Consider the following 12024-nt stretch of genomic DNA (forward strand, 5'->3'; position numbering starts at 1 on the left):
GTTCTTTTGTTAAGTTCATTGAAAATTTGATAACATTCAAGATTTATAGGTAATCTGCAAAGATATTTCCAAAACTCACCACTTCTCTTTTATTCGTTCTCTTTTCACCATTATCCCTCCAGAAAGTATCAATTAGTTTTTGGTTTCCTTTGCTTTAACGCCTCTAAAATTTCTTTCTGGTCTTTTGATAATTTGCTTTCATCTCTTTTTTCTCTCTTCTGTGGCTTACCTTTCTTAATATCGCTCATCGTTAATCCTTCATATTCAGTTAAATCATACATTTTAATTTCTTCGAGGTTCTTAATATTTGTCATAAAAAATCATAATGTTTTTCAATTATTCCAGCTGCGTTTGCTTCAATCTCTGTTATAAAGTTTTCTTGCTTTAACTGATGAAGTAAAGCTCCGATGTTCTCGATGTTCAATGTTGAATTAGTAAATTTACCATCAAGTTTATAACAAATCATCCATTTTTGCGAATTTACTTTTATCTTCTGCAGAAGCCTAATAAACATTTTACCGAAACGTTCATGTAGGTAATTTCTGTTTTCTTCATTGAGTTCTTTAATGTTAAAATCTATGATTCTATTTCCTGCTTTAACATTTTTGCGTTTATTATTTTCATCCTTCTTTAACCATTTCTCACCATCAAGAGCTTTATCATCTATAGATTTAATCACTTCGTTTGCTTTGCGTAATTGTGCAATTGCTTTTGCATATTTTACAGCTATATTTTTCTTTTCTCATGCTTTTCTTCTTTCTCGTTTCACCTACATTAACATTAGTTATATTGTGCATTTCCTGCCTTACTTCTTTTGGTACGCCTTACTTGTCTTTCCTACATCAACATTAGTTATATCATACATTTCTTTTCTTACTTCCTTCGGTACTGCTGTCCTTGTCCTTCCTACATCAACATTCATCATATCATGAATTTCCTGCCTAACTTCCTTCGGTACCGCTTGTTTATGATATAAATTAACCTGAACATCATTTAAAGGAAATGTTTTGTTATTAATGTAATCATTAATTTTCTCGTAACTGATTTCACCTCTGTAATCATTGAGGTATTTAGCTAATGAAGATTTGTTAGTCGCATATCTTTTGCTAAATAACAATAACTTCAATAACTTCTTAATTTCTTCATGGTCTAATCTAGATAGCTTTTTATACATCTTTTATGGAAAATAAAAAAATATTTTCCGTAAAAAATATAATTTATTTTTGGGGCGGTGCCATGTGAGGTGAAATTTATCATACACCGATTGGACCTTTTGCTTTCCCGAAAACATAGAATTTATATTGGGGGCCAAATATATGTGCATATATCTATACTAATCAAGCCATATTTACTCATATAGTATTGAGGAATAATGTGTTTTATATAAGATATGAATTTCAAAAATTTTGTTTTATTTCATTTTGAGTACAATGAGGTATCTATATATATACTCTCTATTGCGTTTGTAAACTCATTTTGGTCACATATCCATTTTTTAATCTGCATCTTATTTGAGATTTCAAATTTTTATCGACAATCATATATAATCACATCGGCATTTGGAGATACTTATCTTGTATCTCCAAATATCGATGTGATCATTGTATTTAATTGTATATTGACCAAGAGATTCTGATGCAGAATATTCAAAGTAGATAGTTTTTCCATTCTGTACACATAGGTGCAGGGTCTATCACTGGCACCCTGCACCTATATGTGCAGAATTGGAAAAGCTTGCACTTTTACCTTTTGATGCGAATGTGTCAAACACTTTTCCCATTCTGCACATATATATGCAGGGTCTATCACTGGCACCCTGCACCAATATGTGCAGAATGGGAAAAGCGCGCACTTTTGTTCTTCGATGCGAATGTGTCGGACATAATTCCTGATTTGCTCATATATTTGCAGGGTCTATCACTAGGACCCTGCAAATATATGAGCAAATCAGGAATTGCTTGCACTTTTTCACTTGAATGTGATTCATTGAATTTCAATTCGAGAAAGGAGTTTACAAATGCAGGGTATTGTTCCTTTACCCTGCATTTGTAAACTCCTTTCTCGAATAGCTTGCACTTTTTTCAAAGAATGTTAAACATCGAATTTCAATTCGAGAAAGGAGTTTACAAATGCAGGGTAAAGGACAATACCCTGCATTTGTTAACTCCTTTCTTGTAAAACCTTCCTCCAAAAAAATATAAAGATCACATTCTTCTTAAAACTCTCAAAATCTCATTATTTCAATCTTATAATCATAAATAAACATACTCTTTCTATCTAATATTTCTCTATTCCTTAATTTTCTTATGAAATTTGTTATTTTTTATTTAATTTTTAAAATTTTCAATTTTTTTGGATAATTTTATTCAATTTTATGATAATTTATTCTATTCTCATTATATAATAATATTGTTCATTTTTATTTTTTTAATTTTTCAATGCATACGATAATTTTTAATTCAATTTTTAAACGAATGTTTTGATGGGATGAGCTTACTGAGCATAGGCTCATCCCATCAAAACATTCCCTTAAAAACTCTGGCCTTCATCGAGGCCAGAGTTTACAATTCATCAGCTCAGAGCCAAGTTCCTCGACGGTCGTCCTCATTAGGCCCGATCCGAGAGGAACTTGGCTCTTCATTAAAATCACAAGCTCTGGCCATTGCTAAGGCCAGAGCTTCGCAAACCATCCTCGGGGCCGGTTTCCTCAAAGACCGCCCTGATTCGGGGCGGCCGGAGAGGAAACCAGCCCCGAGAGAGTTCCCATACGAAGCTCTGGCCCAAGCAAAGGCCAGAGCCTGCAAATACAATCCTCAGGGCCGAGTTTTGCGATGATCGTCGATCATGTCGACGGTCTCGCAAGAACTCGGCCCTGAAAGACATACAAATACAGGCTCTGGCCCTAGCAAAGGCCAGGGCTTCGCTTACTGTCCTCAGGGCCGGCTTTCTCAAATGCCGTCCTGATCTAGGGCGGCAGGAGAGGAATCCGGCCCTGGGAACATCCAAATACGAAGCTCTGGCCCAAGCAAAGGCCAGAGCCTGCAAAATACTCAATGTTCAACAATTACAAATCTCATGTCACCCAGAAAGCTATGAAGGAAGCCCTTTCTCTAGGTTAGGACTTCCTTCATAGCTTTCTGGTACTGAGTGGAGTGGTTTTGGCTTCCATTGCCGCTCACTCCAGTAAGATCACGAGATTGTACAAAAGCCACGGCAAGTGCATTCCAACACCATAAATACACTTGCCGTGGAATACAGTTGCGAGTGCCTGCTGCTTCAACCGAGATTTGCAGCAGACACTCGCAATGATAACTAAAATTCATCATAAAGCTGGGAAATGGGCCTTTTCTCAAGGTCAAAGCCCATTTCTCAGCTTTATGATATTGAAACGAACATTTTGAGAGGTTATTACTGTTTTTCCCGGAATCATCTTGAGATTCCAGGAAAGTCATAGCAAGTGTAATCTATTAGCATAGATACACTTGCTATGACACACATATGTCAGCATCTGCTGCTTACCCCCAAATAAGTAGCAGATGCTCGGCATCACATCTTGAGATCCTTATTATCTGCGTATTTTTCATTTTAATATATATAAATGTGTGTGTCTAACACAAGTCTATATGCGCCATGTAAAATATACACTAATACACACATATTGATCATAATTAATAAGATATCAAACTATAAAAACTGAGATATTACTATAAACTATATGTATTATTATTATATAGGTACCATACTATAAGGTCATATGAATATTATTGAAATTAGACACACTTTATATAATTTTATAATGTGAATAACTTGGGTCATAATTTTTTTACGTAATTCCTACACGAAATGATCGGCATTACCCTAGTCTATCTGCGTGCAAAATACCAAGGAACAAATCAAATACTCACCATATCTTTTTTAAAAAAGGTCCAATCGGTGTATGGTGATTTTCACCTCACATGGCACAACCCCTTTATTTTTTAAGGATACCCTTACGTGTCAGATTTTTTGCGCATACGAAGAAGTCATGCTAGACATGAGCTATAAACCTGAAATTTTAGCAACATATTTAAAACTTTTTAAACTACAATACACTTTAATATTCAAGAACAAAAATATTCTTTTTAGAAATTACATAATTATTTTATGTGAAATCTATATAAAAACATATTTTGCGAGCGTAACTTTTTTCTTTATAAGCACCTTATATGACTGATAAACTGTGAAGGCACATAATTGTTAATTCATAGAGTTGATATGTTTCCAAAATTGAGAGGAAATTTGAAAATTGAATACCCTTTCAATTCAATTTTCAAAAGATATCAGCTCCTTCAATAATTGAAGGACGATTTTGATCATTTGCTCTTAAAACAAGTATGCCATGGAGAAAAAAGTTACGCTCGCAAATCTGAAATATAACTATCATATAAAAAAATTAAATTTCTAATTTTTTACTCTATAGATATTATTGGCCACTTGTGTAATGCATAAAAGTTTATGTCATATGCATACATTTGGAAGTATGGGAGACGAGGGAAATTACTTCTATGAGGCACTAGGATTTTTAAAAATTTCTCTATCGGACTCACCATTCAATTTCTCGAAAATTAAAAAAAATCAATAATAGCTAAAATGTATTATGCATAACAAATTTTAATGTTACACGGTATTTTTTGAACTTCATGACATGAATTTTCTTTATATTATTTTTTTTTGGATTTTCTATGATTTATGCGATAGGCTGGAACAACATTGTAAGTGCAATGATATCATTTATAGAGAAATCTAAAACTTCAGCATTCAGAACTCGCAACCACAAAAATATTCATTTGCTAAGTAAGTAAAGTTGATTAAGTTCGACACTTAGCTTTTATACGTAAAACCAAGTGTGTATTGTTATTTCTTGTTAAATTATTGAGAAAAAAATAAATTGTAAGAGAAACGATACTGGTTATTGAAATAATATTGAGGGTAGCTGCAGATTTCTTCATTAACATGCCGGAAATTTGTTAATCTTGGTTTTCTATCATAAAATCTGTCGAAGAATCTAAAAACGGAGATATGAAATAGAGATCATGTAAATCTAGAGTATCCTGTCAGAAAAATAGACTAAGCATGTAACCCTTTTTTGGTCATAAACACTTTTTACCACTTAGTCATACAGATGATCATTAAATTTAAACGAGCACTTTTTGTCAGAATTTATTCTTTTACAAAGACAGAAGATTTTAGTATTATTTAATATTAGTGCTGTAGCAAAATTCAAAAAACGGTGAAAATTCAGTGAATTTTTGAATTCACATTTTTTTTCGACATTTTTCTTGATATATCCATGCACATTAAGAACACAGCTTTGATACGCTTAAAAAAGCATATTTCATATGAAATTGTTAAAGAAATAAACAATTTATATAAAAATTGCACTTATGGCAGTTTTAGATATATAATTTATATAACATATATACAAATCCATAGACAAAGTGCAATAACTACAATGTTGTAGAAAATTACAGCAGAAATACTGACTTTTTGAAGGATAATAAGAATTCTTCTAAATGTTGTATTTTTATAATTTGATTGATTTTTTTTACTATTTCATTAATCTTTTATGAATAATAATTATTTTTAATATATGTGCTATTAAAATTTCAAATTTTGACTAATATATCTAAGTTATCTGAACGAAACATTTAGAAAATATCATACTTACATTGAAATAGCAAGTAGAGCATATTAATAGCAAGTTTCTTGGCTTTATATCTATCATCTATTGTTGTTTGATCAAACAAAATTCACTCTATTATATGGTGTCAATTAATTAAAACAATTTTTAATAGTTATTTATTTAGTGCGAATAAGTGCAAATTCATAAATGAATAACTTAATAGTAGAAATGAATTATCTGATATAAATCTCACATTTTGTCCATCAGAAATACTTTAATTGCATACGCATAACTATTAGTAATACGTCTGGAGTGTCAATTAATAACAATCCCACAACAAGTAAAATTCAGATTTTTATTAAACTTATTTTTTCCTAAAAGTTTTCTCAAATTACTATATATACATATGTGGATAAAATAATAGTAATATTGTAAAAATTAGATAATTTTTTTTATTTGAGAACCTCTCAAAAGTTCATTCAATTTATCAATTGTTTCAGTTTGATGTATATTCATTTCTGGAGCCTAAAACTTTAGCAATCATGACAATATCATATTCTCTTTCTAACTACGCAATGTAAGGGTATCCTTAAGTTATTTTTTTAAAATAATTTATATTTTTAATTTTAATAAAATAATGTCTGAGTACAAGTTCTATTCGTACAATGCTCTCGCTAATGCTGTTAAGAATGAATTCAGTAACGCGATAAATGTGAACGTTATATTCAATAAAAAGTCTGTGAAAGGATTATATATATCGTTTGTTAAACCATATGCTATCATTATTGACAGAAAACGTTACACACCACATGAAATAGCAGTATTACTTAAACAGAAAGGAATATATGTAAATATTAAAGATTCTCATTATACGATTATGAAGAACTCTAACGTTGAATTTTTCAGCATCGTTTTAGATTTAACGCAGCAGAAAGAATTCAAGAAAGGAGAAAATGTCGTTAAATATTATCCTTCATCTCTGAAGATGATAACGAATAAAGATACACTCCATAAAATCCTACCAGTAATTGAGGAAGCAACGATTGAATTTGATGAAGAAGGTATGGAAAGCCGCAACGCAGAGCCCATAGTTGAGGAAAGTGACCCTGAGGAAAGTGATTCTGAGGATTTATAAGAAAATTTATTTTTGAATAACTGAAGGTGTCACCACGTCACCATGTCACCAGGTTAATTAACTTCTTTAAAAAAGTGTGACAACATGACATTTAGACAACACAGAAGATGGAAGGCATTTTATGAGTTATTTTTGAATAACTGAGGGTGTCACCACGCCACCACGTCACCATGTCACCTGGTTAATCAACTTCTTTTAAAAAGTGTGACAACATGACATTTAGACAACAGCCTGGGTTGAATGCAAAAATAAATTCCAATCATACTTTAAACTGCATCATTTACAGGTATTTCATCGTCAGTAAATGAATCATCATTATCGTTTGGTTCAATCTGTTTATATAATCCTTTCATTTCTTCTTTTAAAACATAACACCACGTCTGTTTACCATCTATTCTTCTCTGTTTCCTTTCACATTTATCTTTAATGCTCATTTGAAAGTTTTTGTCTTTCATGTCTGATGGTTTGCAGAATAGAGCATTTTTACATGTCATACCTGCACACAGTTCATCATAATGTGTATTTATCCATTCATCTAAAGGATTTGTTGATAATTCTATTAAATCTTGTTTGGCTTCAGTCATCGGTATGATTCATACATTAAATGATGAAAGGTCGTAATTGATAAAATATGTTAGTAAATTATCATAAAATTCCTTTGTGCATGAATCCATTAAATTCTTGAAATAATCAAATTGACCCTTAAATTTACCATTAACCCTTAAAACTACGTATCTTCTGTCTCCAACTTCAATTTTGACAGGGTAAAAGTTGTTAGTTACGAAAATGAAATTGGCAACATTCTGAGCAGTTCTTCTGGGTTGATTCTTTTCATTAATTCTAATCTCATTATCCGTTATAATTGATTTCAAAGCGTTGAAGTTTGCGAGTCTATCTTCACCTACATTCTTGAGTTCGTTAAGTACAAGAAGCATTTTATTCTCAACTACTGAATTGAAATTACCCGTTAGCTCACTTATTTCAGTAATGTTTTTACATGAATAACCGGCGAGAAGTTCAGAAATAATGTCTGTAAATCTGTTTTTACCTGTTCCCTGAAGTCCTTTCAAAATAATTGCTGTTTCATTCTTGATTCCAGGATGTTGAATCATTGATGCAATCCAACCGAGTAGATATTTATACACTTCATCGTTATTATCACAAATGGCTTCTTTAATGAAATTCATAAACATCTCAATTTTTGAGTAATCTGGCTTTTCGAGAACGTTGTATTTATAACCCTGAAACGTTGAGAAAACATCTGGAGAATCAGATTTAAAGCAAACACCCTTAACGGTTAATGAGGATAATTGATTTAGTAGTACGTCCCATGCTGTTATGGTTTTACCTTCTTCTTTAAATAATTTAATCATTTTGAGTGACTCTTTCATGGCTGATTGAAGAACGAATGATATTTGATTCATTTTATCATGAATATTATAGTCCTTTTGAATGAAATATTTGTTTCCACAATCTACAAAACGGATTACACGTGATAAATCCTCAATGACTTCAGAACTGTTTTTATACTGATGATTTTCAGCCTTGCGTCTAATATCTGTTATCAAGAATGAATCATCAAGTTTTATATCAAATGTTATTTTTGGCTTACGTAATAAAGGTAAAACGTATTCATCATAATATTCCTTTTGATAAAGTTTTAGAATCTTCACTAAAACAAATGGAGAAGTCATTAAATGTGCATATCTACTACGTGCTTTTTCAAAATTACTTTTTGCATTTTCTGTTAAACTGCAGAAGTTATAAACGTTATCGTATGCTTCATTAATTAAATGATCCGGTAACGAATTAATAGCTTGAAACAGTGTGAATAATGTTATTTCTTTTTCTAAATTCATGTTTCCACCGTCATTATGTACTTCAAAATCACTAATACCATCAACTATGCTTTGAGCTAGTTTATCGTCAATGTTTACATCTTTGTTTTCATTCATTATACTCTTTATTTCTTCGTTCTTCTGTTCAACTCTTACCTTAATATTCAAATCATTTAATATATCGTTTACTGTTCTAGTTAATGTTGAATCATAACTTCCACGAATGAATGAGTATGTATTGATTGGTTCTGTTGCATTCTTGCGAACTCTTGAATCAGCCATAACCACTAATGAACGCTTTGAATAATCCATTTAAGTCATGATATCAATATCATAATCATTGCAGGAATAGCATTTAATCATTCTGTTTGAAACTGAATAGAAGAAATTAGTGTTACAATAAATGTGAAGACCTCCTGAAGCGGTTTTAACGGTAACATCTTTATCCGAAAGTTTTGATAAAATATCTTTTCTAACTGTTTCTTTAAGTTCATCATTGTATGATTTATTGATCTCAACATCTATAATAGTTAAATTTTGAATTTTATTTACTAATAAAGCCATACCAGTTTTCCTTCCTCTTCCTCCATCATGTTTGAGGTAGTTGTGTAAATCAATCTTGTTTTCACCAATTCTTTCGTTGAGGGTTTTAGTTTCTGCCACAACTAATTCCTCAGCTAATGAATCAATAACTTTTTCATCAGAAATGATAAAGTTGCTGTTGTTGTTTGTTGCTGTCATTTATATAGGAATAAAAAAATAAAAATAATTTTAAAACTAACTTTATTTTTGGGCTGCATCAAATTTCCGGGAATGTTGTCTAAATGTCATGTTGTCATCATTTTTAAAAGAAGTTAATTAACCTGGTGACATGGTGACGTGGTGACACCTTCAACATAAACGAAAACATTAATATATAAAATTCATGAAATCATTAATGATAAAATATATTTCTGCAGTTCATCCGTTACTTCATTATCTCATTAACTTCAGACATAAAATATATTTAGTTCATAAAATTTTTTTGATTAATTTTGGCTTATTTTTATCCTTCCAGTAATCCTTTTCGAGTTCCGATAAATGTGTAGGGTTCGATTCTCTCAAATTTCTAGAAGGAATTTTATCATCCACACCTCCTTCATAAATGACAGTGTATTCATCTTTGTCTTCATCATAACTCACAATTTTATTAACTATACCTCTTTTCGCTTCATCAACCGTCTTAGCTAATCTTCCATTTTCGCTTTCAACTAAAACGCAACCGAATGGTCAGCTGCTTTAATTAAATAACCATTACCCTGTGAGGAATCAACGATATAATAATCATCACTTAACTGATTTCTTACTTTTTCATGCGGTTTATGTTCAAGAATGATTCTAACTTTAGTTCCTGGTAGTAATGATGAACTTCTTCTTTCCTCCGTTAACATTCTTTTTTGTTTTATATATTCATCCTCCTCTTTTGAAGTCATTTCGTTTGGTTTAAATCCTGTGCTGTTATGAGTTGATTTATTATAAGCATTAATGACTTTATTCATTGATTCCTCCGTAAAATCTCTTTCTTTATTTAAATCTCTGAGCGTTCGAATGAAACGATTAATGATACCTAAAATATTATGGTTATGGTCTTCAGTCGTGTAATGAGTAACGTTATGTTTAATCAAAAATTCTGTAATTTCGTTACTGAGGTATGCTGAATCCTGGTCTGAAGTTAATGAAGTGGGATGATGTTCTGCCACGAACGTCTGCAAAACTCTTAAAACTTCTTTTGTTCCTTTATTTTTCATTATATACGCAAAAGCTTTTCGTGTATTAACATTAATGAAAATCAAAAATGGTGGCTTTCTTCCTTTCTTACTCTGAACGAGTGTATCAAATTGATATGCATCATGGGTTTTAGAATAAATGGGAAGGTAGTAGTCGTATGGATTAACTTTAACCTGATGAACTATATTTTCATCATAAAATCTCTTAATTTCTGTTCTATCATTAAATCCCGCATTCTTTGCAGCTTCATAGAATTTTTTAAATGACCTCCACGGTGATGATTCGAATACTTCTTTTAAACTCATTTATGTAAAAATAAATTTAGTAAATTTTAAGCTGTTCTAACCCATGCATAAACTTTCATATAAGGTGGCATATAATCTGCACCCGAACCTGTTGAATTTGTTGTGAAAGTGTGTGAATGATTTCCTGCGGTTCCACAGAAAATACCTGCGCTTGAATCTACTGGGTCACTTGAAATATCATATCTATTCATTCCCTGTCTATCCGAACCTGCTGCACGATTTGTATAACCTCTTTTTGTTATTGAATGTGAATGATTACCTGTTGTGTTTGTAGTTCCTGTATGCTTATGCGGTGGAAGGTTTGCTTCTAAAATTTTCTTTGAACCTCCTGTTTGATTTGATGAATTAGTACAGTATAAGAATTTATCTACAATCTGCTGCTATGTACCAAAACCTAAAACACTTGCGGGATTTGTTGAATTCATTGATGTATATAAAGCACCGATAGGATATATGGTTTGCAATATTTCATTTTTCATGCTTGCAATCGCATTTGTTGCATCAGTTCTAAATTCAGCGAAACCATCAAGAATATTAGTGAGATTATTATATTCCACATTCTTTTGACCAGGTAATTGATGGTGTAATTGAATGTCATTAACTGTTAATGAATCTATATTCGAAAATCTTTCATTAATTTTACCATTAACTGCATCATTTACTTCTGACTTCTTCACATAATTTTCATCTACCCATTCCTTTGCTTCTTCTGTATAACTCATTGCTTTTGTATCATAACGATTTAATTCTTCATCTACATATATTTTGTCGGTTTTATTGGCTAAATCAACAACCATATCTCTTAGGTTAGTGCACATATCTTCATCACGCATGCTTGATGAAGCAATAGCCCAATTCAATATTATCTCATCAGCTCTAATAGTTGTGAAGAATTCATGTGTATGTTCTTTATCTGCTTTCTTAGCTAACATTGCTGGTAGTTCATATGCTTCAAAGTTTCTGGCATGACCTTCAATGTTCCTGCAATTGTTATCTAAACTGTTAAGCGTGTCTTTTACGCTAGTGCTTGGATTCTCTAAAGGTGCACTTGAACCAAGGTCAAAGTTCAGTATTATGTCGTCTGCTCTAACAGTTGTGAAGGATTCATGCGAATGATTTTTGTCTGCTTTACTGTCTAAAGAAGTTTGAAGTGAATTTATATTGTTATGTTCTGTTATTAAATCATGCCTTAAGTTTACTATTTCTCGATTTAACTCAGGATGCATATGATTTACATCAGCTTTATTTTTAATAGCATCTTCAACAGTTATTTTTGGCTTAACCATCAAAGTAAATCTTGGTTCAACTAATACATCG

General features: G+C 31.5%; 7 protein-coding genes and 2 pseudogenes across 9 annotated transcripts, besides 1 other annotated feature; 2 read left to right on the forward strand and 7 right to left on the reverse strand.

Annotated features, from left to right (window-relative positions):
* Positions 1 to 12024: part of a mobile genetic element that runs on past both edges of the window.
* Positions 165 to 466, reverse strand: TVAGG3_0940030 (annotated as a pseudogene). Its single transcript has one exon. A coding segment is annotated over exon 1 (302 nt).
* On the reverse strand, positions 664 to 1174 carry TVAGG3_0940040 (annotated as a pseudogene). Its single transcript has one exon. A coding segment is annotated over exon 1 (511 nt).
* On the forward strand, positions 1753 to 1910 carry TVAGG3_0940050 (uncharacterized protein; the record flags this gene model as incomplete). The annotated part of the gene is made up of 1 exon (XM_001327914.2): positions 1753 to 1910. A coding segment is annotated over one exon (158 nt), but the record flags the coding sequence as incomplete, so codon positions are not given.
* Positions 6300 to 6797, forward strand: TVAGG3_0940060 (uncharacterized protein; the record flags this gene model as incomplete). The annotated part of the gene is made up of 1 exon (XM_001327915.1): positions 6300 to 6797. The coding sequence occupies one exon, from the start codon at positions 6300 to 6302 to the stop codon at positions 6795 to 6797; it is 498 nt and encodes a 165-aa protein (XP_001327950.1).
* On the reverse strand, positions 7064 to 7381 carry TVAGG3_0940070 (uncharacterized protein; the record flags this gene model as incomplete). Its single annotated transcript, XM_051252875.1, has 1 exon — positions 7064 to 7381. The coding sequence occupies one exon, from the start codon at positions 7379 to 7381 to the stop codon at positions 7064 to 7066; it is 318 nt and encodes a 105-aa protein (XP_051078449.1).
* On the reverse strand, positions 7391 to 8221 carry TVAGG3_0940080 (uncharacterized protein; the record flags this gene model as incomplete). Its single annotated transcript, XM_051252876.1, has 1 exon — positions 7391 to 8221. One exon carries the CDS (start codon positions 8219 to 8221, stop codon positions 7391 to 7393), a length of 831 nt encoding a protein of 276 aa, XP_051078450.1.
* On the reverse strand, positions 8948 to 9376 carry TVAGG3_0940090 (Prim-pol domain family; the record flags this gene model as incomplete). Its single annotated transcript, XM_051252877.1, has 1 exon — positions 8948 to 9376. One exon carries the CDS (start codon positions 9374 to 9376, stop codon positions 8948 to 8950), a length of 429 nt encoding a protein of 142 aa, XP_051078451.1.
* On the reverse strand, positions 9886 to 10707 carry TVAGG3_0940100 (integrase core domain containing protein family; the record flags this gene model as incomplete). Its single annotated transcript, XM_051252878.1, has 1 exon — positions 9886 to 10707. The coding sequence occupies one exon, from the start codon at positions 10705 to 10707 to the stop codon at positions 9886 to 9888; it is 822 nt and encodes a 273-aa protein (XP_051078452.1).
* Positions 11088 to 11993, reverse strand: TVAGG3_0940110 (keratin-associated protein family; the record flags this gene model as incomplete). The annotated part of the gene is made up of 1 exon (XM_001327916.1): positions 11088 to 11993. The coding sequence occupies one exon, from the start codon at positions 11991 to 11993 to the stop codon at positions 11088 to 11090; it is 906 nt and encodes a 301-aa protein (XP_001327951.1).

This window comes from Trichomonas vaginalis, chromosome I (genome assembly GCF_026262505.1).
Source record: "Trichomonas vaginalis G3 chromosome I, whole genome shotgun sequence".
Taxonomy (NCBI): domain Eukaryota; phylum Parabasalia; order Trichomonadida; family Trichomonadidae; genus Trichomonas; species Trichomonas vaginalis.